Here is a 25,981-nt window from a genome sequence, read left to right on the forward strand (position 1 = left end):
AAAAAAAAAAATTAGCCAAGCATGATAGCATGTGCCTGTAGTCCTAGCTACTTGGGAGGCTGAGGTGGGAGGATCACTTGAGCCCAGGAGGCTGCAGTGAGCCAAGACTGTGCCACTGTACCCCAGCCTGGGTGACAGAGTAAGACCCTGTATCAAACGAAACAACAACTACCCCTCAAATCCACTGTCTAAAAACAGGCCCAAGGAAACTACAATTACAACCCCGGAAGTATCACGCTGTTCCCCTCCCCACCACATACATGTGGATCCCCAGTTTTCCAATGCTCAGTTTCTGTCAGTACCAAAGGGGTCTTTCCTTGATAGGTGTGAGTACGTAGGACACCTGCTCTCCTTGATAAGAGTGAGTACGTAGGACACCTGCAGGAGAAGCACCCTAAGGAGAACCACCTGGGTCTTAATTACTTCCCTTGGCAGAGTCAAAGGTGGCCTTACCTTCTAGTCACTGCCTCAGGCATCCGCTCACCAGTCACGTGGCTTTAGAACACTTTTGATATTTTAAATGAGAAAAACCCAGTGTTTCAAGAATTCAGCAAAATCACTCAAACCAAGTATTTATGTATAAAGCATGGAAGCAAACTGTAAAACATTAGTTTCAAAACAAAACCCACAAATATCTATTCCTTTTGGAAAATGAAGTTAATTATAAATGATTATTTAATCACTAGTCAAACTATTAATCATTAATCATGATAAACTATAATCATTAGTCAAACTAATAATGTAATCAATAGTTAATTATTATAAACAATTTTTTTTTAGAGGGGGTCTCACTCTGTCACCCAGGTTGGAGTGCAGTGGCACAATCTTGGCTCACTGCAACCTCCACCTTTCAGGCTCAAGCGATCCTCCCACCTCAGCCTCCAAAATAGGTAGGACCACAGGCACGCACCACTATGCCTGACTAATTTTTTGTATTTTTTGTTAGAGACAGGGTTTCGCCATGTTGCCCAGGCTGGTCTGGAGCTCCTGAGCTCAGGAGATCCACCCGCCTTGGCCTCCCAAAATGCTGGGGTTACAGGCATGAGTCACTGTGCCCAGCCAGAAGTGGTTTTCTAAACAATCATATTGTAACACACCTAGGAATTGTAAGTCTAAGCCCTGGAATTCCTCTTGAAATCAACCAAAAGAAAAAAACGAGCCTCAGAAACTTAGAAGAAAAAGGGGTTAAAATAATATTTAGGCTAGGCCCAGTGGCTCATGCCCGTAATCCCAACATTTTGGGAGGATCACTTGAGCTCAGGAGTTTGAGACCAGCCTGGGCAACATAAAGAGGCACGCTCCCTACAAAAAATTAGCTGGGTGTGGTGGTCCCAGCTACTCGGGAGGCTGAAGTGGGAAGATCGGTTGAGATGGGGAGGTCGAAGCTGCAGTAAGCCGTGATCCCCCCACTGCATTCAAGCCTCAGCGAGAGTGAGACACTGTCTCAAACAAACAAACAAAAAAAGCAGGATGTAATACTGGATTTCTTTTTTCCAGAAATTCACCTTTCTTGGCCTTTTTGGAAATATTTTGTACCATCCTTCACGCTCTAGTGATTGAACACACCTTACATTTACTTAAATACTAACACACAATTGAGTCGACGTTTTCAAGGTGATAAAGCCGGGGAAGCTCAGTGCTGATCCGCAACTATGCTCAAGGACAGATCACCCAGAAAAATTTCCAAAGAGGATCCTCAACACGTAAGATGTCTGTGCCAAGGAAAGATACTGGGAGGTGAGGCACAACCATTTCATACAACTAACTTCCAAGCTGCTATCTCTGCTTTCCTCTCTCGTAAAATATCCACGAACAACAAAATTAAATCTAAAAGACTAATCCTTTGCTCTGTGGAAAATAGATTAAAACACAGTAAGTTTTCCCTAAAAGTCGTCGAGAGGGTCTTAGAAACTGCGACTTTATGGTATAACAAAACCTATTTGTTTCCTTATCAACGATGTAAGGAACATTCTAGAACCTGGTGCACGTCGTTTCGCTAAAGTCGCACCCAAGGCGGGAATTCTCCCCATGACCCTCCCGTGGTCCCCGCACAATCTGGGGGAGACGCGGGCCTGCGGGCACGGAGCTGCCCAGAGAGGGCTCTGGGGCTGGGGGCGAAGTCACCACGCAGGACAGGACGCCCGGGGTCCCGACTGCCGGCCGGACCAGGGCCACCCTGCGGCCAAGGGGACCGAGGGCCGAGCTGTGCCATGGGGACTAGGGCCCCAGACCCCGGAGTCGCCCGCAGGGAGGCCCGGGTCCCGCCACAGCCGGTCCCGGCTGGTCCCAGCCAGCCCCTCCTCTCGCGTGTCGGGACCCCAGCCCGGCACACTCACCCTTTCCTGGACTCCAGGGTGTCCCAGCATCCTCCTTATGGCTCTCCTGGCCACAGCAGGGCAAATCGCGACACACCCTGAGCTGACACACCCTCAGCACTTTCAGAGAAGCCGAGAGCGACCCGAGGGCGCCAAGGCGAGAGAAAAAAAAAACCCAAACCCACGGGCTTCGGTGCGTCGCCCCGCCTGCTGCCCTACAGCACGCCTGATTGGACTGTTGGCACGGCCCCGCCCTCAGAACACCTGATTGGATAGTGCCCTAGGCCCCTCCCCCTGGGGGGGGGGACACAGTGCAGAGAGGAGAGGTAAGGCAAGCGCCTGAGAGGGGCCAGAATGACAGATTCTTCACCATTGCCCTTGCCAGCTTGGGCATCCTCCCTGATCCATTTTCCCCTATCAATAAGTTAAATGAGTCCAAGATCCTCAAACCTATTGTTTAAATAAGAAACCAGCAGGACATGCCCTCGCCAGAGGACATTGGAATTTAAGAAGAACTTGCTCCTGGCTTTCCAGAGCTGGCACTGGCGTCTCCCTGTACTAATGGGACTTTGTTTCTTCTTCCTCTTGGACAAAAGGGAATTGCATTCTCAGTGGCCAAAGGAACGATCCTCGTGCCTCAGAGCAGGAGGGGTGCCTAGACCAGGTCACACTGGAACATGGGAGAGGGCTTGATGTCCTCCAGGGGTCAGGAATTTGGAAAGAAAGGCTGTTGGTGGCATGGCGAAGGCTTCCTCACACCTTATCCCTCAGTCTACTCATTTTTTCTTTTTTTTCTTTTTTTTTTTTTTGAGACAGAGTCTTGCTCTGTTGCCCAGGCTGGAGTGCAGTGGCGTGGCATGATCTCAGGTCACTGCAACCTCTGCCTCCCGGGTTCAAGCAATTCTCCTGCCTCAGCCTCCCGAGTAGCTGAGATTACAGGCACCCACCACCACACCAGGCTAATTTTTGTATTTTAGTAGAGACGGAGTTTCACCTTGTTGGTCAGGCTGGTCTCGAACTCCTGACCTCAAATGATCCACCTGCCTTGGCCTTGCAAAGTGCTGGGATTACAGGAGTAAGCCACCGTGCCCGGCCTGCCTACTCATTTTCAGCCAAAAAATTAAAACACACCAACAAGGGAATACAGTTATTTAATATATGGGGAAAAGGGGAGTTATATGACAGCAATATTCTATAAAGGAATAAAAACGGAAGAAAAGGAAACATCTGAATTGGTTCATTTAAGCAGTCTACTGCGCTACCATTTACAAGGAAAACGCCAAGTGACAAACATATTCCCAAGCTTGGGAGTCAGATTCTGTTGAAAGGGGCCCAAGAGTCTATCAGTCCCTGGTGATGAGGCAGAGAAACCTAAGGATTTAACTCTGGGAGCTCAACATGTCCTCCTGTTCCCACCTCATGTGGGAACAATCTTCCCTTCAAGATCTTTATTTTCAAAAGCAAGAAACTCTCACCTGGAGTCAGTTTAAGGTTCTGCCCTAAACTGTCAACTTTATAAACCCTTCTTCTAGGAGACAACCCAAATGAGACTTAGTCTCTAAGTCTCACCTTGACAGATTGTCTTTTTTTTTTTTTTTTAATTTTTGAGACAGAGTCTTGCTCTGTCACCCAGGCTGGAGTACAGTGGTGTGATCTCGGTTCACTGCAAACTCTGCCTCCCAGGTTCAAGCGATTCTCCTGTCTCAGCCTCCCAAGAAGCTGGGATTACAGGCGAGCGTGACCACACCTGGCTAATTTTTGTATTTTTAACAGACAGGGTTTCACCATGTTGGCCAGGCTAGTCTCAAACTCCTAACCTCAGGTGATCCGCCTGCCTCGGCCTCCCAAAGTGCTGGGATTACATGCGCCTTTGGTGTTCTTACACACACACACAGCTCCTTCCCCACCCCAGTCACAAAGATACTCTCCTACATCTGATGCTAACTTTGTATTTTTGCTTTTCATCATTTTAGTGTTTTCACATGTGATATGAGATAAAGGTCTCAGTTCCTCTTCCTGCAGGTTAATATCCAGTTGTCCCAGCACCATGTTGAAAACACTTTCCCCATTATCTTGGGGCATTTGTAGAAAATCAACAGACCATAAATGAAGATTATTTCTGGTCTCTCTGTTCTGTTCTATTGGTCTATGTCTAACATCATACTAGTAAATCTGGCTAATCTACTACCTGCCCTGTTGATGGATGGTCCCATTTCATTCCACGATTGCCTTGCAGGTCCAGAAATGGTTTCAGAGCCAGGAGAAAATCTCTTTCTTATTATTATTTAACTTACACTATTATTTATTTTGAGACAGGGTCTCACTCTGTCACCCAGGCTGGAGTACAGAGGCATGATCATAGCTCACCACAGCCTCAAACTCCTGGGTTCAAGTTATCCTCCCACCTAGTAACTGGGACTACAAGCACATGTCAGCATGCCTGGCTAATTTTTTTTTTTTTTTTTTTTTTTCCTGAGACAGGGTCTTGCTCTGTTGCCTAGGCTGGCGTGCAATGGCACAATCATGGCTCACTCCAATCTCACCCTGCCAAGCTCAAGCAATCCTTCCACCTCAGCTTCCCGAATAGCTGAGACTACAGGTGTGCACCACTACCCCAACTAATTTTTAACATTATCTGTAGACACAGGGTCTCCCTATGTTGCTGAGACTAGTCTCAAATTCCTAGACTCAAGTGATCCTCCTGCCTTAGCCTCCCAAAGTGTTGGAATTACAGGCTTGAGCCACCATGCCTGGGCCCCTGGCTATGAGAATCTGGGAAGCACTCCAACCACAAGTAAATAGTTCATCCACACCTGGATACTCCAAAATCACTGCACCCTGGATACACTGACTGTCTGCCCAACAAGGAGGAGAGTGAGCGACCACTGCTGGAAAATACTGCTTTTATGTGCATGACATGAGAAAAATTGTGTCTAATTTACACATTCTAAAAAAGAAGGCCGGGCACAGTGGCTCACGCCTGTAATCCCAGCACTTTGGGAGGCCAAGGCAGATGGATCACAAGGTCAGGAGATTGAGACCATCCTGGCTAACACGGTGAAACCCTGTCTCTACTAAAAATACAAAATTAGCCAGGCATGGTGGCGGGTGCCTGTAATCCCAGCTACTCGGGAGGCTGAGGCAGGAGAATCACTTGAACCCAGGAGGCAGAGGTTGCAGTGAGCCAAGATAGCGCCATTGCACTCCAGCCTGGGCAACAAGAGTGAAACTCCATCTCAAAAAATAAAATAAAATAAAATAAGAGATGGAGTCTCACTATGTTCCCCAGGCTGGTCTTGAACTCCTGGCCTCAAGCGATCCTCCCACCTCAGCCTCCCAAAGTGCTGGAATTACAGATGTTGTGTCACCACACCTGGCCAATAGTTATAAATGTTATAACATTTCTTTGATGATGCAAATTTTCTGGAGCACTATACATGAGTTAATTTGGATCGGATTTTCCCAAATTACTTACATTATGGGATTTCTCCCCAATGAGCACTGGGATGAGGAGACTTCAATCCACCAAAGTTGTATATATATATATATCCGTGGAGGTGATACTTAGGTCATCTCATCAGAAAACACTCATACTTGTCCACAAATAGATGTTGCATATGGCATTAGTACCATCCTCAGAAATTTATATATATTTGCAAGAAATATTATTTTGTCAATAGTATATGCTATCATGAATACAGGATATGCTCACTCCATAAGCAGCAAATTGACTCCTTCACAGTTTTAATAGATTTCCAGTTGTTTTGTCTTCAGTCTCCTAAGACAATGCTATAATCTCCAACCACATTATTTGCTTCTTCCATCCCATTCTTCATATTGATCATTGTTGTGTGACATTAGTTGACTACTGTAATGATAAATAACTAGGGTAAAATAGACACATTTGCTCTTTCTTAGGTTCCATTCCTCCTTTCAGTGGGAAGTCTCACACACACTCTCATCATGCTCTGCTATGAAACATAGCTTAACCAAGAATCGTATATCCAGCAAAGCTCATGTTCAATACAGAAACAAAAATTTAATTTTTCTGTTATGCTGATGAAAAAGTGTAAGTGATGTTCTTGCCTTCTAACACTGTTATCGCTGCCACAGCCACTTGATCAAGGATCATCAAGCAGATTAAGGCAATTTACACCCATTTCAACTTTTTTTTTTTCTTCTTGAGACCGAGTCTCACTCTGTCACCCAGATTGGAGTGCAGTGGTAGGATCTTGGCTCACTGCAACCTCTGCCTCCTGGGTTCAAGTGATTCTCCTGCCTCAGCCTTCCAAGTAGCTGGGACTACATGCGCATGACACCAGGCCCAGCTAATTTTTGTATTTTTAGTAGAGATGGGGTTTCACCATGTTGACCAGGCTGGTATCAAACTTTTGACCTCAAGTTGATCCATCTGCCTCAGCCTCCTAAAGTGCTAGGATTACAGGTGTGAACCAGTGTGCCCAGCCCCACCTCAATATTTATACAATTTATATTGCCTTGATTCTAACCCTGACTGTACCACAGTGTACTTATGGAAGAGCTTCACAATTGCAGATGCAACTGTGCTTACTGCAGAGGCTGTAGATGCCCTAAAGCCCAGGACACCCAAAGCATATTGGAAGCCACTGGAGTGAGGGAGTAAGTGATTTCAGGGGTTTCCCCAAGACTGATACAGCAGTCAGGAATATCTTAAATGTTGCAAAGAAAGTTGGTGGAAAAGGCTATCTCTGACAGGAATAAAGACAACATTGAGGAACACCGAAGAGGACAGAGAAACACTAACAAGGAAACTGAAGATATACTGAAATCCTCTACAAGTGATGATGATGATGATGATGATGATGATGATGATGATGATGATGATGCAGAAGATTAAGAAGAGCAGTGCCATTGATTTGGACACGTGAAAAATTTGCAGCAGATCTTGGGGCATCTATAGCCTCTGCAAGTGTTAAAGATAATCAACCTCAGCTAAGATCCTTTGATTGAAAAAAGCTTCTGTGTCATATAAGGGAAAATATGCAAATGAACACTAAGGTTTTTTTAGGGATTCAAAGAAAAAGAACTAGCTTCCTAAAACAATGCTTCTAACTAAATATGTGCAAATATGAAGACATACCCTTCAACACAAACATCTTCAGCCCTCAAGCTGAACAGATGCTGACATTAGTATTAGCCTCCTGCAAAGAGTCAACATCTTCAATCAGAACGTCGGTCTTCCAACATAGATGAAGATCTTGATGTCCTGTCAAGATTCAAGTTAGCCTGAGGTCTCACTGTTTATCTATGATGCCACACATCTAGTCACCTCTACACATCACATTAGGCACCATACAGCAATCATCGTCATAACCTTCGTAATACTTGGGTTATCAAGAGAGAAGAACCAGAATTGTGGTTGGTGTTAACACATTCTTTCAGGTCATTAGACAAAAGTAATCTGAGTATTGAAACAAGAAACTGTAACATTATAGGTGATATATACTATGTAGATAGGCCTGCAATAGTTGGTCTGTACTGAACACATATAGATTTTTTTCTTATGATTCCCTAAACAATACAACTATGTACACAGCTTTTACAATGCATGAGATATTTTAATTAATCTAGACATGATATAGAGTATACAGGAGAATGTGGGTAGGTACATGCGAATATTCCATTTTATAAAAGAGCTGGCATCTGTGGATTTAGGTATACTCAGGGTGTACTGGAACCAATCTTCTTGCATATAGCAGGCAGCAACTCTATTTGAAAGAAATGGAAACTTTTTTTTCTTTTTTTTTTTTGAGACGGAGTCTCGCTCTAGCACCCAAGCTGGAGTGCAGTAGTGCAATCTCGGCTCACTGCAACCTCCACCTCCCAGGTTCAAGGGATTCTCCTGCCTCAGCCTCCTGAGTAGCTAGGACTACAGGTGTGAGCAACTATGCCTGGCTATTTTTTTTTTTTCCGTATTTTTAGTAGAGACGGGGTTTCCCATGTTAGCCAGGCTGGTCTCGATCTCCTGGCCTCGTGATCTGCCCTCCTCGGCCTCTCAAAGTGCTGGGATTACAGGTGTGAGCCACTGCGCCCAGCCTGGAAACTTCTTAAGGCTTTACCACGTTTCCATTCACAGGATTTATTTCTTTCAAGTATCTGAATGTGATAAAACCAATGAATGCTTTCCCACATTCCATACACTTATAGAATATCCTTCCAGTGTGTCCTTTTATGTCTATTAAAGGAACTGAGAGAACTGAAGGCTTTCCCACATTCCTTACATTCATAGGGCTTCTCTCCAGTGTGAGTTCTTTCATGTTCTCGACAGAAACTGGAACGACTGAAGGCTTTACCACAGTGTTTACATTCATAGGGTCTTTCTCCAGTGTGAGTCCTTTCATGTCTTAGAAGGAAAGAGGGCCAAAAGAATGCTTTCCTGCATTGCTTACATTCATATGGCTTCTCTGCCGTGTGAGTCCTTTCATGAGTTTTTAAGTAACTGAAACGACTGAAGGCTTTCCCACAAATTTGACACTCATAAGATTTTTCTTCACTGTGAGTCCTTTCATGGCGACAAAAGTATTTAAAAGAACTAAATGCTTTCCCACACTCCTTACATTCATAAGGCTCCTCTTCACTGTGTGTTGTTTCATGACTTTGAAAGGAAAAGAAATCACTAAAAGCTTTTCCACATTTACATTTATAGGGTTGCTCTCCAGTGTGTGTTGTTTCATGTTTTCGAAGGGAACTGGAAGTACGGAAGGCTTTCCCACATTGCTTGCATTCATAGGGTTTCTCTCCAGTGTGAGTCCTTTCATGTCTTTGAAATACACTAGGAGAATCAAAGGCTTTCCCACATACCGTGCATTTATGAGGGCCATCTCCAGTGTGTGCCATCATGTGTCTTCGAAAGCTTGAGCGATGAGATAACAATTTCCCACATTGCTTACATTCATAGGGTTTCTCTAGAGTGTGAGTTCCTTCATGAATTCGTGCTGAACCAGGAAAATCAAAGCCTTTCCCACATATCTTACATTTATGAGGTCCATCTCCACTGTGCATTATCATGTGTCTTTGAAAGCTTCCAAGATGACAAAATGCTTTCCCACACTGTTTACATGAATAGGGTTTCTCTCCAGTGTGAATTCTTTCATGTACTCGAAGGGAACCGGAAACACTGAAGGCTTTCCCACATTGTTTACATTTGTAGGGTTTCTCTCCAGTGTGAGTTCTTTCATGTCTTAGATATGAACTGTAATCAGGGAAGGCTTTAGAACACTGCTTACATTCATACGGTTTCTCCCCAGTGTGTATTTTTTCATGTCTTAGATAGGAACTGTAAATAGGGAAGGCTTTAGAACACTGCTTACATTCATACGGTTTCTCTCCACTGTGAGTTCTTTCATGCATACGTAATAAACTGGGCCAAAAAAAGGCTTTCCCACACAATTCACATTTATAAGGTCCATCTCCACCTTTTACTACCATATGTCTTCGAAGGTTTCCAGGAGAACTGAAGGTTTTTCCACATTCCTTACAATCATAGGGTTTCTTTCCAGTGTGAGGCCTTTCACATGTTCGAAAGGAGTGGCGGTAACTTAAGCCTTTCCCACACTGCTTATGTGTATATGACTTCTCTGCATATTCATGACACTCCCGGTGTTTGTGTCCAGTGTCAACTCTGATGTAGCAATTCAGGGATGAATGACCCATTATGACTTCTCCATTCACACTGCTTCCACATGCATCTACTCTGGCAGGAGTGTTCTTGTTTACAATACTATTTCCAATCTGGCTTAAGGTTTCTCCACACTGACTACCATCTTTACTTTTACCAAATCTCTCTACCACATCACATCTGTAAAAAATGAAAATTACATTACTAAAGGTTTATTATTGAATTTATATTTATCAACAGGTATTAGATTTACATTTTTAACGTTATCAGGCAAGCTATAAGCTTCATGCCCTGCTTGAATGTGAATGGACTGAATGTTGTGCAAGATAACTCAATCCCAGCTATTTTCAAGACAATGATATGCACATGGGGATTCTTAATTCTTTTTTTTTTTTTTGAGATGGAGTCTCCCTCTGTCATCAGGCTGGAGTGCAGCTGGTGCTGTCTCGGCTTGCTGCAACCTCCGCCTCCCAGGTTCAAGTGATTCTCCTGCCTCAGCCTCCCAAGTAGCTGGGACTACAGGCATGTATCACCACACCCAGCTAATTTTTGTGTATTTTTAGTAGAGATGGGGTTTCACCATGTTGGCCAGGTTGGTCTCGACCTCCTGACCTCGTGATCCACCCGCCTCGGCCTCCCAAAGTGCTGGGATTACAGGCATGAGCCACTGCGCCTGGCCTTTCTTTTTTTTTTTTTAAGACAGGGTCTTGCTCTGTCACTTAGGTTACAGTGCACCAGTGCCATCACAGATCACTGCAGCCTCAAACTCCCAGGCTCAAGTGATCCCCCTGTCTCAGCCTCCCAAAGTGCTGGGATTGTGGGCATGAGCTACCACACCCAGCCTCATATGGGAAATCTTAATATTGTTTCTATGGGAACTACTTTGCAAACACTGAATAGCTATGTCACATTTAATAATATATTTATGTCACATTTAATAATATATTTTTATAGAGAAATTTTTCTAAGAATAAATAAATTTAAGCTGGGCTTGTTCATAATCTTTGCTTCTTTTTAAAAGTTCTTGTCATTCTCAGAAACATTGCAAGGACATCACCTGTCTCTTATAAGTACAAATTACCTTGGATTTCTCCTGAGATTTTGGTACTGATCATCAATGTTCTGGTTTTCCCATTTCATTCCTAAAAGAGAGATCCAGAAAATTCACTATAAATTATTACAAAATGATACAAAAATTGTTAAGATTTTATGTACACTACAATCATGTATGATTCATTCATTGAACTATAGTTGACTCCTGAACAACACAGGTTTGAACTGCGCAAGTCCATTTATATATAAATGTTCTTCAGTCTCTGCTACCCCTGAGACAGCAATATCAACCCCTTTTCTTAGTTAGCCTACTCAATGTGAAGATGAGGATGAAAACCTTCATGATGATCCATTTCAACTTAATGCAGAGTAAATATAGTTTTTCTTCCTTAAGATTTTCTTATTAATATTTACTTTCTCTAGGCCGGGCGTGGTGGCTCATGCCTGTAATCCCAGCACTTTGGGAGGCCAAGGTGGGCAGATCACAAGGTCAGGAGATCGAGACCATCCTGGCTAACATGTTGAAACCCTGTCTCTACTAAAAATACAAAAAATTAGCTGGGCATGGTGGCGGGCACCTGTAGTCCCAGCTACTCAGGAGGCTGAGGCAGGAGAATGGTGTGAACCCGGGAGGCGGAGCTTGCAGTGAGCCAAGATGGTGCCACTGCACTCCAGCCTGGGCGACAGAGTGAGACTCCATCTCAAAAAAAAAGAAAAAAAATTTACTTTCTCTAACTTACTTTATTCTGAGAATACAGTATGCAATACATATGACATATATGTGCTCGTCACTTGTTTATATGACTGATAAGGCTGCTGGTCAAAAGTAGGTTAAGCTGTGGCAGACAAAAGATTATATGAGGACATACAACAGGTTGGGGCCTGGCACTTCACCCTGTGTTGTTCAGGAATAAACTGTATCCCTTTTCCATATTTCAAATCACTGAACAGCATTGATGACCACAAAACAAATGTCTCTAATTGACTAAATGAAGACATGATGTCATCCATACCTATACAGTTCAGGTTCCTAATGGTTTCTCGCATCACATCTCTGTAGAGATTCTTCTGTGATGGACCCAGCAAAGCCCACTCCTCATGGGTGAAGTTCACAGCCACATCCTCAAAGGCCACTGAGTCCTGAAACATCCCATATGTCCAGAAAAGGAAGGTTGAAACTCACAGTACTGAGAACCTATACTCACCTTCATAAACTTCCCATGATGCTGTGGTTTCCAAGCATTTATTCAATGACATGGTAAATCCACTCTTATTCTGTGTCTGCACTCACCGTCTGATGCTGGAATTCTGATGCTGGAATTGGGCTTGCTAAAATAACAGTTGAGTAGGAACATATCTCTTATTGGTGAATTATGCAAGTGAATCTTATTGCCTGGATTACTCCTAATGTCTGTTTCTACAGTGGGTCTGTAGTCCTTGTCATGACAAAGTCCTACCACCTACTGTGCAAAAGAGAGTTACAATTAGCAGTCCTGAGATGGCATATCCTTACAACTGCTTGTTCACAATGTTGAACCTTTCGTGGTGTCTAGACAATGTATTTAGGGGAGGGCCCCGTGAGCATAACTAATAAAGGGGGTGGAGTGTGCCTAAACTGTTTGTGTAAAAATTATGGTATTTGCTTAACTCCTAATTTCCCTCTGAGAGTTTGGAATTGTATTACATCCTCAGCAGAGGAAGCGTACCCAATCAGCCACTGCTAGGTTTGAATGTCTTCCCCTCCAAAATGCATGCTGAAACTGAACCTCCAATGTGGAAGTAATCAAAGGTAGTGGTTTAAGAGGTGAGTGGGTCTTGAGGGTTTGGAACATATGGATGGATTAATCCACTCATGTATGAATGGCTTAATAAATAAACTGGTTATCACAGATGAGGTTCTGGTGTCCTTATGAGAAGAGGAAGATACTTCAGCTAGACACTCAGTCCCCTCATCATGTAATGCCCTGTACCACCCAGGGACTCTACAGAGTCCCCATGAGCAAGATTCCCACCAGATGCCCACTTTGACCTTACTTGATCTTCCCAGCTTTCAGAACTGCAAAAAATAAATGTCATTTCTTATAGATTACCCCAGTTCTGGTATCCTGTTGTAAGCAACAAAAAAAACAGTCTTATAGACTAAGACAGACACAAAGAAACACTCTAGGCATGGGGTCCCTAATGTGCAACTCTGGTAGACGATATTTCATATTTTTGTTGCTGTTGTTGTTTTTTCAATTTCTTACTTGGGGGATTTAGCCTATCCTATGTGATTACACAGAGAGAATATTTGGAAGCTGGTGACTGGTTCCCTGTAGATCAAATGTAGTTAAGTACGACAAAAGACTAATAAAAGAGATTTTACCAACTAAATAGAAAAAATTGTAACTTTTTATTGGGTAATGTCGAAGGAGAAAGAAAAGAAGAGGACAGACTGCAAATGTTCTTAGACAGAATTCAGTGTCAGCTTCCATGAATATCAATTATATTCCATAAATCTCAACAGCAGACATTTAATAATCAATAACATTACATAAACCAATTTTTATAGAAGTCATAAATGTCTAAAGATGTTTAAAAAAAAACCTTCTCATCAAGAAAGTAGACAGCTTTACAAAAACAAACAGAAGATTTAAAACTGTAATTTTTCACATCCCATACTATTAACAGAGAGAAAAAGATACATAAACAGGAAAGTGAAAAATGATAGAAAAGCCTTGTATTGTTTTTTCTTTGGCCCCATCTCTGCCCATCTCATTGCCAGTCTTGAAGACAGCAGAGTTCCCAGTGTAGAACTCTGATCACCACAGAGTGTACAGATCACATTTTGTTTCCAAATTATTGCCTTTGTATTTTCGAATCAGTCTGGGGACTAACCGAAGGTCTGAAACAAGGCTCTCTTTTCTATTTCATCTACAACGGAATCCAACCAGAGTCAAACTGGGCAGGAACTACTTTAAAATGTTGTAAAATACACAAAAAGTGTGCAGCCACCTAGGACAACACAAGATGACTAAGACATACATTAGAAGGCCAGGTGTGGTGGCTCACACCTGTAATCCCAGTACTTTGGGAGGCCAAGGTTTTGGGAACAGGCCCCCAAATCTAGCCATAAACAAAATCTCTGCAGCACTCTGACATGCTCGTGATGGCTATGACGCACATGCTGAAGGTTGTTAGTTTACCGGAATGAGGGCAAGGAACACCTGGCCCACCCAGGGTGGAAAACTGCTTAAGGCGTTCCTGAACCACAAACAATAGCATGGGCCATCTGTGCCTTAAGGACAAGTTCCTGCTGCAGATAACTAGCCAGAGCCCTTCCCTTTGTTTCCCGTAAGGAAGGCTTTTAGTTAGTCTATAATCTATAGAAACAATGCTTATCACTGGCTTACTGTCAATAAATATGAGGGTAAAACTCTGTTCGTGGCTCTCAGCCCCCTGATTTCCCACTCCACACTCTAAATTTCTGTGTGTGTGTGTGTTCTTTAATTCCTCTAGTGCCACTGGGTTAGGCTCTCCACGACTGAGCTGGTCTTGGCACCAAGGGGGTCAGATTGCTTAAAGGCAAGGAGTTCAAGACCAGCCTGGGCAATGTGGGGAGACCTCATCTCTACAAAAAATAAACAAAATTAGGTGGGTATGGTGGCGCATGCCTGTAGTCCCAGCTACTCAGGAAAGTAGGAGAATTGCTTGAGCCTAGGAGGTTGAGGCTGCAGTGAACTACGATTGTGCCACTGCACTCAAGTCTGAGTGAAAGAATGACACTATTTCAAGGAAAAAAAAAAAAAGACATATATTAGACCATCTAAGTCCCAGGAGAAAAGGCTAGGGTATAATTTTTCTTTACAAATAAGCATATTCGAAAGCACCCAGATATACTGGAGAATGGAGAAAGCCCCACGCAGGCACAGGAAACAATATATTTTTATAAAAGATGGGTGGGGATCCTCTTTTTCAGCTCTGGCTAACATCCAGATTTAAACAGAAAGAGAAGGCTACAGTAGTAAATACTGTGGCTAAGTGCTCAAAGAATGCCCCAGCAGAGAGCCATCCATGAAGACTGGAAGAGGTCAGGTTTTTGTTTGTTTCATCTTCTTTTTTACTTTTAGCTTCTAACATTCAGGAAATCTCTGTCAGAACGCTGGATGAACACAAGCTAAAGTCAGGAAATCTCTGTCAGAACACTGCATGAACACAAGCTAAAGAACAGAGACTTCAGTGTCTATACCCAGTAGGAAATATAGTCTCTGCAAACTAATTTGGAAATGTTACTAAACAAATGAATAGGCCAGGTGCAGTGGCTGAAGCCTGTAATACCAGAACTTTGGGAGGCTGAGGGAGGAGGACCACTTGAGGCCAGGAGTTCGAGACCAGTCTGGGCAACATAGTGAGATTCTGTCTCTATTTAAAAAAAGGAAAAAAAATGAATAATTTCAGCCTTCAAGCAAGAATACCAAACAATTAAGGGGCAAAAGTCTGATTTCCAGAGTTACCCAGTTATAACATTCAAATGTCTCCTTTTCAATACCCCCACCCCCAAAAAAACCCAAGAGAAATAAAACAGAGGAACATGAAAATACGACTCATTAATGGAAACAATTTGAGACAAATCATCTCTGAGAAACCTCAGACACTGGATTTACTGAATAAAAACAGTAAAGCAACTGTCTTAAATATATTTAACTTAGTAAAGACAATAATAAACAAAGAACTAAGAGAAAACCAGAAAATTGATGTAGGGATAAAATAATACCAAAATATGTTAAAAATTGAGCCATATAGAATTTCTGCAGCTGCAAGATACAACAACTTAAATGAAAACATCACTAAAGGTATTCAACAGATGTGAGCAACCAGTGGAAAAAAAAAAAAACTAAAATGAAGGTAAAACAATTGAAATTACCTGGTCTGAGTTAAAAAAAAAAAAAAGAGGGGGAATGAAATGGAAAGAATGTGTGACTGGTATACCTGCCTTGCCAGTAATGTTAAAAGAAGTTCATCAGAGAGAAAAAAAATGATATGGGTTAGAAATTCAGATTGTGTGTGTGTGTGTGTGTGTGTATACACACACATATATATGAAGAGTGTTAGGAAACAATTAAATGAAGGCACAAAAAAATCTTTACTCTTCTTATACCTATCTGATCTAATAGATATAGGTTTGTTCAAAATAAGAATATCAAATTAGCTGGGCGTGGTGGTGCACACCTGTAATCCCAGCTACTAGGGAGGCTGAGGCAGGAGAATTGCTTGAACCCAGGAGGCGGAGGTTGCAGTGAGCTGAGATCATGCCATTGCACTCCAGCCTGGGAAACAGAGTGAGATTCTGTCTCAAAAGAAAAAATAATAATATCAACGATGTATTCAGTAGTTTATAGCTCCCAGTTGAACTAATGAATGAAAGTAATGTTATATGTGATGGGAGGAAGAACAGTCTATCACACTTCGGAACTGTCTATTATACCAGCACTATTCCTGAAGCCAATATAGTACTATTTGAAATTGAAGGCCCATTAGTTGTGAATGCTATACCACAAACTCTGGGGAACTCACTAATAGAATCTAAGAAAAAGTAGACTATATAGATATATAATATAGAAAATAAAATCATGCTCTCCCTCTCCCTCTCCCTCACCCTCTCTCCACAGTCTCCCCCTCCCTCTCTTTCCACGGTCTCCCTCTGATGCCGAACCCAAGCTGGACTGTGCTGCTGCCATCTGGGCTCACTGCAACCTCCCTGCCCGATTCTCCTGCCTTAGCCTGCTGAGTGCCTGCGACTGCAGGTGCGCGCCGCCATGCCTGACTAGTTTTCGTATTTTTTTGGTGGAGACGGGGTTTCGCTGTGTTGGCCGGGCTGGTCTCCAGCTCCTAACCGAGTGATCCGCCAGCCTCGGCCTCCCGAGGTGCCAGGATTGCAGACGGAGTCTCGTTCACTCAGTGCTCCATGGTGCCCAGGCTGGAGTGCAGTGGCGTGATCTCGGCTCGCTACAACCTCCACCTCCCAGCCGCCTGCCTTGGCCTCCCAAAGTGCCGAGATTGCAGCCTCTGCCCGGCCGCCACCCCGTCTGGGAAGTGAGGAGCGTCTCTGCCCGGCCACCCATCGTCTGAGATGTGGGGAGCGCCTCTGCCCCGCCGCCCCGTCTGGGATGTGAGGAGCGTCTCTGCCCGGCCGCCCCGTCTGAGAAGTGAGGAGACCCTCTGCCTGGCAACCGCCCCGTCTGAGAAGTGAGGAGCCCCTCCGCCCGGCAGCAGCCCCGTCTGAGAAGTGAGGAGCCCCTCCGCCCGGCAGCCACCCCATCTGGGAAGTGAGGAGCGTCTCCGCCCAGCAGCCGCCCCGTCTGGGAGGGAGGTGGGGGGGTCAGCCCCCCGCCCGGCCAGCCGCCCCGTCCGGGAGGGAGGTGGGGGGATCAGCCCCCGGCCCGGCCAGCCGCCCCGTCTGGGAGGGAGGTGGGGGGGTCAGGCCCCCGCCCGGCCAGCCACCCCGTCCGGGAGGTGAGGGGCGCCTCTACCCGGCCGCCCCTACTGGGAAGTGAGGAGCCCCTCTACCCGGCCACCACCCTGTCTGGGAGGTGTACCCAACAGCTCATTGAGAACAGGCCATGATGACAATGGCGGTTTTGTGGGATAGAAAAGGGGGAAAGGTGGGGAAAAGATTGAGAAATCAGATGGTTGCTGTGTCTGTGTAGAAAGAAGTAGACATGGGAGACCTTTCATTTTGTTCTGTACTAAGAAAAATTCTTCTGCCTTGGGAAAAAAAAAAAAAGAACTGTTCTAATCATACAATGGAATACTATGCAATATATATGCAATACTATGGAAAAAAGGGACTAGAACAAAAAAAGAACTGCAAAAATATTAAGTGACAAGAACAAATTGTAAAAAAAAAAAAGAAAAGAAAATCATATAGAATGCTCAGCTAAAAGGAAAAAGGGCAGAAAAGAGAAGTTAAAAAACACAAAGAAGAACAAATAGAAAACAATAATATACATGTTTATCTGAATCCAATTATGCCAACTGCCACTTAAATGTGTATTATCTATATTCACCAGTAAAAAAGAACGGGACTGGCAGAGTGAAAAAAAAACAAGGCCCCAAACTATATTTTTAAAAAGTATTTTAAACAGAAAGACACAGATACATTAAATATACAAGTATGAAGAAATATATGCCATTCTAGCCCTGATCAAAAGAAATTTGGAAGACCTGTATTACATTCAGACAAATCAGGTTTTAGATTTTTAAAAAATTACAAGGGATAGAGAGATTTCATAATGATCAAGAAGTCAATCCTACACGACATAATAATCCTTAACATCTATGCCCATAAAACAGAGCATCAAAATACATAATGCAAAAACGTATAAAACCACAAGGCAAAATACACAAATCTAGGATTATAGTTGAGGGAAAACAACTCACCTCTATCAATAATTGACAGATCAGTTCTGCAGAAAATCACTAATGATATAGCTGAACTCAACAGCACTATCAATCAACTGGATTTAATTGAAACATTTATAGAATCATTCATTCAACAACAGCATACATATTCTTCTCAAGCCTACATGAAATATTCACCAAGATGAACAATATTCTCAGCCATAAAACACACTTGAACAAATTTTTTTAAAGTATGCGATCAAATCATATTAAAATTAATGTAAAAATTAGTAACAGAAGCATAGTTGAAAAACCTCAACAAAGTGGAGATTGAAGCCACAAACTTCTCAACTACACAAACTTCAAGGAGAATTGTCAAGCAAAATGTAAATATTGCAATGTTGATGAAAAGTAATATATCTTAGCAAAATCTTTGGAATGGAGTAAAGGCAGTGCTTTGAGGGAAATTTAAAGAATTAAATGCATTTCCTAGAAAGTAAAGGTTTAAAATCAACACCCTAACCTTCCATTTTAGGAAACTAGAGAAAAATGACAAGATTAATGTAAATCAAACAGAGGAAAGTAACGATGAGAAGAGATATTAATGAAATAGCAATGAAGAAATCGGTAGAAAACATCAACAAACCAACAGATGGTTCTTTGGAAACATCATTAAAATTCATAAGCCCATAGCCAAGTTAACTCAGAAAAAAGAGGAGCCATCACTACTACTCCCATGGACAGTAAAATGACCAAAAAAAAACTATTAGGAACAACTAAGTGCCCACATGTTTGATAAAATTACACGGAGTGGACCAATTCCTTGAAAGACACTATCTACCAAAATTCACAAAAAGAGACCTAAGTAATATGAATAGGCCTGTATCTACTGAAGATATTAATAAATAATAAACGTCCCAGAAAAAATAAGCAACAGGTCAGAACGATTTCACTGCTGAATTCTGGCAAGCGTTTATGGAAGAAATGATACCAATTCTCTACAATCTCTTCCAGAAAACAGAAGCAGAGGAAACACTTTCTATTCCATTTTATAAGGCCAACATTGCCCTAATACCAAAACTAGACAGACATTACAGACATATCTCCACCATGTGAGGACATAAGGGTTAGACTGCCATCTTCAAACCAGGTAGCAGGCCCTTACAAGAGGCCTCATCTGCTTGATATTGGACTTCCAGCCTCTACACCTTTGAGAAATGAATTTTTATTGTCTAAGGCATGCAGTGTATGGCAATCTGGTATAGCAGTCCTAAGTGACTAAGAGAGGTAGACTGTTTCTCTACACACATTAGGCTTCGAAGTCTACAGGAATCAGGTCACTGGTCTCACATATAGGCATTAAGCTCCCTGCCAAGATAAAGAAGTGATAACCTACAGGTCACATGTGGCAGGTTTCCAAATGAACCCACTTGGAGAAGTCTTCTTCTTTTTTTTTTTTTTTTTTTTTTGAGACGGAGTCTTGCTCTGTCACCCAGGCTGGAGTGCAATAGCACGATCTCGGCTCACTGCAACCTCCGCCTCCCAGGTTCAAACAATTCTCCTGCCTCAGCCTCTCGAGCAGATGGGATTATAGGTGTCCACCACCATGCCCAGCTAATTTTTGTATTTTTTAGTAGAGACAGGGTTTCGCCATGTTGGTCAGGCTGGTCTCGAATTTCTGACCTCAGGTGATCCGCCCACCTAGGCCTCCCAAAGTGCTGGGATTACAGGCATGAGACACCGCGCCTGGTGAGAAGTCTTCTAATTAAATGCCTTACATTCTGTCTGCGAGTAAAGGATCTTATCATGAGTCCCTCAAATCTTATTGTGAGTTCTTCAAACTGTTGATATGATTAACGTGATCTACTAACATCAAAAAAGACACTGATTTATTTCTGAATCAGGTTTTGCTGATTGTCTTCCACTTAGAACATTTTAGCCTGTCAGCTGTCATCTATAGGCAATGATTGTAACATCTATATTGTACCCTTCAAGGAAAATGACAATTCCGGTATGAGTAGTCCTCCAGCTTCTCCTAAACTTTCTCATAAAGGCATCCAACTTGTAATCAATTTTGGAACACATCCAAATTTGTTGGTGTGTCTTCTCAAGTTGATCCTCAAATTTGGCTTATAATAAAACTTTATCAAATTGTATCTGCCTCAATGGCCTTATTTTTGGTAAACAAAAGTATCCCATGAAAGGTGCAACGTAACCATCCCCAACCAAATCCCTGGAGATACACCAGAGCAGAGATAAAGTTTATAGCCAGTTTCAAGAGACAGACCTAAAGATTAAATTAGAAGAATATACAACACCTATGAAAGACAAAAGCAGCACACTTTTAGAAATTACAGAAATTTTTTTTTCTTTTTGAGACAGAGTCTCGCACTGTTGCCCAGGCTTGAGTGCAGTGGCGTGATCTTGGCTCACTGCAAGTTCCACCTCCCGGGTTCATGCCATTCTCCTGCCTCAGCCTCCCGAGTAGCTGGGATTACAGGCACCTGCCACCATGCCTGGCTAATTTTTTTGTATTTTTAGTAGAGACGGGGTTTCACCTTATTAGCCAGGATGGTCATGATCTCCTGACCTCGTGATCCACCCTCCTCGGCCTCCCAAAGTGATGGGATTACAGGCATAAGCCACCGCGCGCCCAGCCAGAAAAATGTTTTTCTTATTTAACAAGAGTCTTCTTATATAAGAAAATAAAGTAGCTTCCAAAGGAGAAGTCTGGTAAATTGAACTCTAATTACATTAAGAAGAAGCAGGCATAGTGACTCGCATCTATAATCCCAGTACTGTGGGAGGCCAAGGCAAGAGGAACTCTTGAGGCCAGGAATTTGAAACCAGCCCGGCAACATGGCAGACCCTCTGGCTACACAAAATTAAAAAATTAGCCAAGTGTGGTGGCACATGCCTATAGTCCCAGCTACTTGGGAGCCCAGGAGTTTGAGGCTGCAGTGAGCTGATTATGCCACTGCAGTCCAACCTGGGTGACAGAGCTGGACATTATCTAAAAAAATAAAAAATTTAGGAAGAGTTCATCTAAATAGAATAAATTTAAAAGATAAACCACCATCTGAAAGGAAATATTACCAATCCCTCCATGTAAAAAAGGATTCGTGTATAAAGTATGCCTAAAACAAAAAGAGAGAAACAAAGCAAACATTTGCATTTACTATGCAAATGAATTAAATGACTGAGAATTATTTCACAGATGAAAGCCCACAAAGGAGATATGTTCAACATGAATGCTAATCCAGTAAAAACACAATATATAATCATATGGAGATAATACATAATCACATGGAGATAACTAAAAGATAAATATTAAAAGGTATAGCTTCTTCTCCGAGAAAACACCAAATGGCTGATGACGCAGGTGCAGCGCGGGGGTCCAGAGGCCCTGGGGACCCTGGGATGGGGAACCACAGTGGCTTCCGCGGAGATTTCGGCAGTGGCATCCGGGGCCGGGGCCGCGGAGCTCTGAGAGGCAAGGCCGAGGATAAGAAGTGGATGCCCGTTACCAAGCTGGGCTGCCTGGTCAAGGACATGAAGATCTAGTCCCTGGAGGAGATCTATCTCTTCTCCCTGCCCATCAAGGAATCTGAGATCATTGACTTGTTCCTGGGGGCCTCTCTCAAGGATGAAGTTTTGATTACACCAGTGCAGAAGCAGACCCGTGCCGGCCAGCGCACCAGGTTCAAGGCGTTTGTTGCCATTGGGGACTACAATGGCCATGTCTGTCTGGGAGTTAAGTGCTCCAAGGAGGCAGCCACTGCCATCCGTGGGGCCATCATCCTGGCCAAGCTCTCCACTGTCCTCGTGCACAGAGGCTACTGGGGGAACAAGATCGGCAAGCCCCACACCGTCCCTTGCAAGGTGACAGGCCACTGCGGCTCTGTGCTGGTGCGCCTCATCCCCGCACCCAGGGACACTGGCATCGTCTCAGCGCCTGTGCCCAAGAAGCTGCTCATGATGGCTAGTATCGGTGACTGATACACCTCAGCCCGGGGCTGCACTGCCACCCTGGGCAACTTCACCAAGGCCACCTTTGATGTCATCTCTAAGACCTACAGCTACCTAACCCCTGACCTCTGAAAGGAGACTGTATTCACCAAGTCTCCCTATGAGGAATTCACTGACCACCTCGTTAAGACCGACACCAGAGTCTCTGTGCAGAGGACCCAGGCTCCAGCTGTGGCTACAACATAGGGCTTTCGTATAAGAAAAATAAAGTAAATTAAGCCTGAAAAAAATGTATAAACAGACATGTATACATTGTTTGTTTGTTTTTTGAGACAGATTTTCACTCCTGTTGCCCAGGCTGGAGTGCAAAGACGCGATCTCGGCTCACTGCAACCTCCACCTCCCGGGTCCAAGCAATTCTCCTGGCTCAGCCTCCCGAGTAGCTGGGATTACAGGCGCCCGCCACCACATCCGGATATTTTGTGCTTTTAGTAGAAATGGTGTTTCACCATGTTGGCCAGGCTAATCTCAAACTCCTGACCTCAGGTGATCCACCTACCAAGGTTTCCCAAAGTGCTGGGACAACAGGCGGGAGCCACAGCACCCGGCCTGGTCAGACGGTTAATCCACACATGCTATTATGATTTCCTAGTAAACTGAAGTTTGTCTATAATCTATAACCCAGCAATGTTCCCCCATGTGTTGAAAAATTCATGAACTCTTAGCATGTAGAGACAAAACCAAAAATAACATTGTCAACAACATCAAAAAATTAACTTAAAAGTCAAGTCCTGGCCGGGTGCGGTGGCTCACGCCTGTAATCCTAAGACTTTGGGAGGCCGAGGCGGGCGGATCACGAGGTCAGGAGATCGAGACCGTCCTGGAGAACACAGTGAAACCCCGTCTCTACTAAAAATACAAAAAAATTAGCCGGGCGTGGTGGCGGGCGCCTGTAGTCCCAGCTACTCAGGAGGCTGAGGCAGGAGAATGGCATGAACCCGGGGGTCAGAGCTTGCAGTGAGCCGAGATCACGCCACTGCACTCTAGCCTGGGTGACAGAGCGAGACTCCATCTCAAAAAAAACTCAAAAAAAAGTCAAGTCCTATGAGCACTGCAATGTGTGAGTAAACTGCATGACCCATAGCCTCAGATTTTAGCATGTGTCAAACAGATTGAGGCAAATAAAGAAAACAAAAACCTTTTCAGCACAATTTTTGTGTTTTTCCCCCCGTTCATCCTTTCTTGATGTCTCTGAATCAAATCAATATTCTCTAGTGTTCCAATTTAGTTACTAATTATATTTACATTTTAGTTATATCTTTTTGCATTATATTTTAACAGGTTGCTCTGATGAACTAGTTCTCATGCATGAGAATCATCTGAAGGGCTTGTTAAAAAACAGATCATTGGAGGCCAGGCGCGGTGGCTCACGCCTGTAATCCCCGCACTTTGGGAGACCGAGGTGGGTGGATCACAAAGTCAGGAGTTCAAGACCAGCATGGCCAAGATGGTGAAACCCCATCTCTACTAAAAATACAAAAATTAGCCGGGCATGGTGGCGGGCGCCTGTAATCCCAGCTGCTCAGGAGGCTGAGGCAGAAAATTGCTTGAACCTGGGAGGCAGAGGTAGGTTGCAGTGAGCTGAGATTGTGCCACTGCACTCCAGCCTGGGCGAAAGAGCGAGACTTGGTCTCAAAAAAAAAAAAAAAAAAAGAAAAAGAAAACAGATCATTGGGGCTGGTTGCAGTGGCTCACATCTGTAATCCCAGCACTTTGGGAGGCTGAGGCAGGTGGATCTCTTGAGGTCAGGAGTTCGAGACCAGCCTGGCCAACATGGTGAAACTCCATCTCTACTAAAAATACAAAAATCAGCCAGACGTGGTGGTGCACACCTGTAGTCCCAGCTACTCGGGAGGCTGAGGCAGAGGTTGCAGTGAGCCAAGATTGCGCCACTGCACTCCAGCCTGGGCAATAGAGTAAGACTCTGTCTCAAAAAAAAAAATTAAAAAAAAATCATTGGGCCCCATTCCAAGAATTACTAATTCAGTAGTCTTGGGTAATACCCTAAAATGTGCATTCCTTTTATATATATATATACACACACACACATGTATAATATATATATATACACATATATGTATAAATTATATATATATATTCATGGAGTACCAGTGCAATTTTACTACATTGATATATTGCCTTGTAAAGTCAGGCCTTTCAGTGCATCCATCCCTGGAGCAACCCCCATTATCCACCAAATAACCTCCCTCATCCCCATGAGTCTTCACTGTCCACATATATACACATTCTTTTTTTTTTTTTTTTTTTGAGACGGAATCTCGCTCTGTCACCCACTGCAGCCTCCGCCTCCCGGGTTCAAGGGATTCTCCTGCCTCAGCCTCCCGAGTAGCTGGGACTACAGGCGTGTGCCACCATGCCTGGCTAATTTTTTGTATTTTTAGTAGAGATGGGGTTTCACCGCATTAGCCAGGATGGTCTCGATCTCCTGACCTCGTGATCCACCTGCCTCAGCCTCCCAAAGTGCTGGGATTACAAGCGTGAGACACCGCGCCTGGCCCTATACACATTCTGTAACTACCACTTATAAATGAGAACAGGCAGTATTTGTCTTTCTGTGTCTGAGTTGTTTCACTTAAGATCATGGCCTCCCATTCCATCCATATTGTTGCAAAAGACACAATTTCATTATTTTTAATGTCTGAATAGTATTCCACTGTGTGAATATACCACATTTTCATTATTCAATCTTCTGTTGATGGATACTTAGGCTAATTCTGTATGTTTGCTATTGTGAATAGTCTGCAATAAACACATGAGAGCAGGGAACTTTTTGATGTAATGATTTCCACTCCTTTGGGTAGACACCCTGTAGTAGGAATGGCTTTTCAGCATTATATGGATGGTATGTTAATGGTAGTATTAACTAATTGGAAACTGAAGAGGCAAAATTATGCTTATGGGTGAATACATACTGAACCTATAATGAGTAACAATGACAAATTCAGAGTTATGGTTCTGACCCATGGTGTCTTTTATCTAACATTACTTCTGACAGCAAATATGTAGCATTTGCTGAACACGAGCCAATTCTCCAAGAAAAACTGGTGTTCAATAATTCAATGCTGACACCACTTAACATTTCCACAGACCCCACAAATTGAGGGCTCAGTTCCACAACAGGGACCCTACTGCAGATGCCAAATGCAAGCCCTAGGGACCACCCTTTTAACCAAATGTGTATAAAACCAGCAACTCTACTATCAGATTTAATAATTTGCTACAACAAGTTGAAGAACTCAGTTAAACAAGTTGCTTAAGGTTATCAGTTTGTTATAAAGTGTATGTCAAGAATACCTAAATGGAAGACATATGTCAGCCCTCCAAGACATTTTAATTTGTGCAATTTCACTCTAATTAAACCAACTCACTGAATACAAAACCAAGCAGCTGATAACGTTCAATTTTACAAAAGCCCTGTAATCCTGGTAATAAACATGATTTAAGAGGCCAGGCACAGTGGCTCACACCTATAATCCCAGCACTTTCAGAGGCTGAGGTAGGCAGATCATGAGGTCAGAAGTTTGAG

General features: G+C 43.4%; 2 protein-coding genes and 1 pseudogene across 4 annotated transcripts in view; 1 reads left to right on the forward strand and 2 right to left on the reverse strand.

Moving 5' to 3' along the window:
- Positions 1–5,469, reverse strand: part of LOC109024224 (zinc finger protein 709-like) — a 44,643-nt gene extending 39,174 nt beyond the window's left edge. For both annotated transcript variants that reach the window (XM_063701034.1, XM_019016080.3), the window contains exon 1: positions 2,337–5,469. In XM_063701034.1, the coding sequence (XP_063557104.1) occupies positions 2,337–2,366 (30 nt within the window). In that variant the 5' untranslated portion in view covers positions 2,367–5,469. The remainder of the gene's footprint in view (positions 1–2,336) is intronic.
- A 2,422-nt stretch (positions 5,470–7,891) lies between these two features.
- LOC101154200 (zinc finger protein 44) overlaps positions 7,892–25,981 on the reverse strand; it is a 24,523-nt gene continuing 6,433 nt past the window's right edge. For both annotated transcript variants that reach the window (XM_019016078.4, XM_055371742.2), the window contains exons 2-4: positions 12,039–12,165; positions 11,054–11,114; positions 7,892–10,152 (exon numbers count right to left, since the gene is read on the reverse strand). In XM_019016078.4, coding sequence (XP_018871623.2) covers positions 8,496–10,152; positions 11,054–11,114; positions 12,039–12,165 — 1,845 coding nt within the window. In that variant the 3' untranslated portion in view covers positions 7,892–8,495. The remainder of the gene's footprint in view (positions 10,153–11,053; positions 11,115–12,038; positions 12,166–25,981) is intronic.
- Positions 21,772–22,667, forward strand: LOC101132926 (small ribosomal subunit protein uS5-like; annotated as a pseudogene).

This window comes from Gorilla gorilla, chromosome 20 (genome assembly GCF_029281585.2).
Source record: "Gorilla gorilla gorilla isolate KB3781 chromosome 20, NHGRI_mGorGor1-v2.1_pri, whole genome shotgun sequence".
Classification (NCBI taxonomy): domain Eukaryota; kingdom Metazoa; phylum Chordata; class Mammalia; order Primates; family Hominidae; genus Gorilla; species Gorilla gorilla.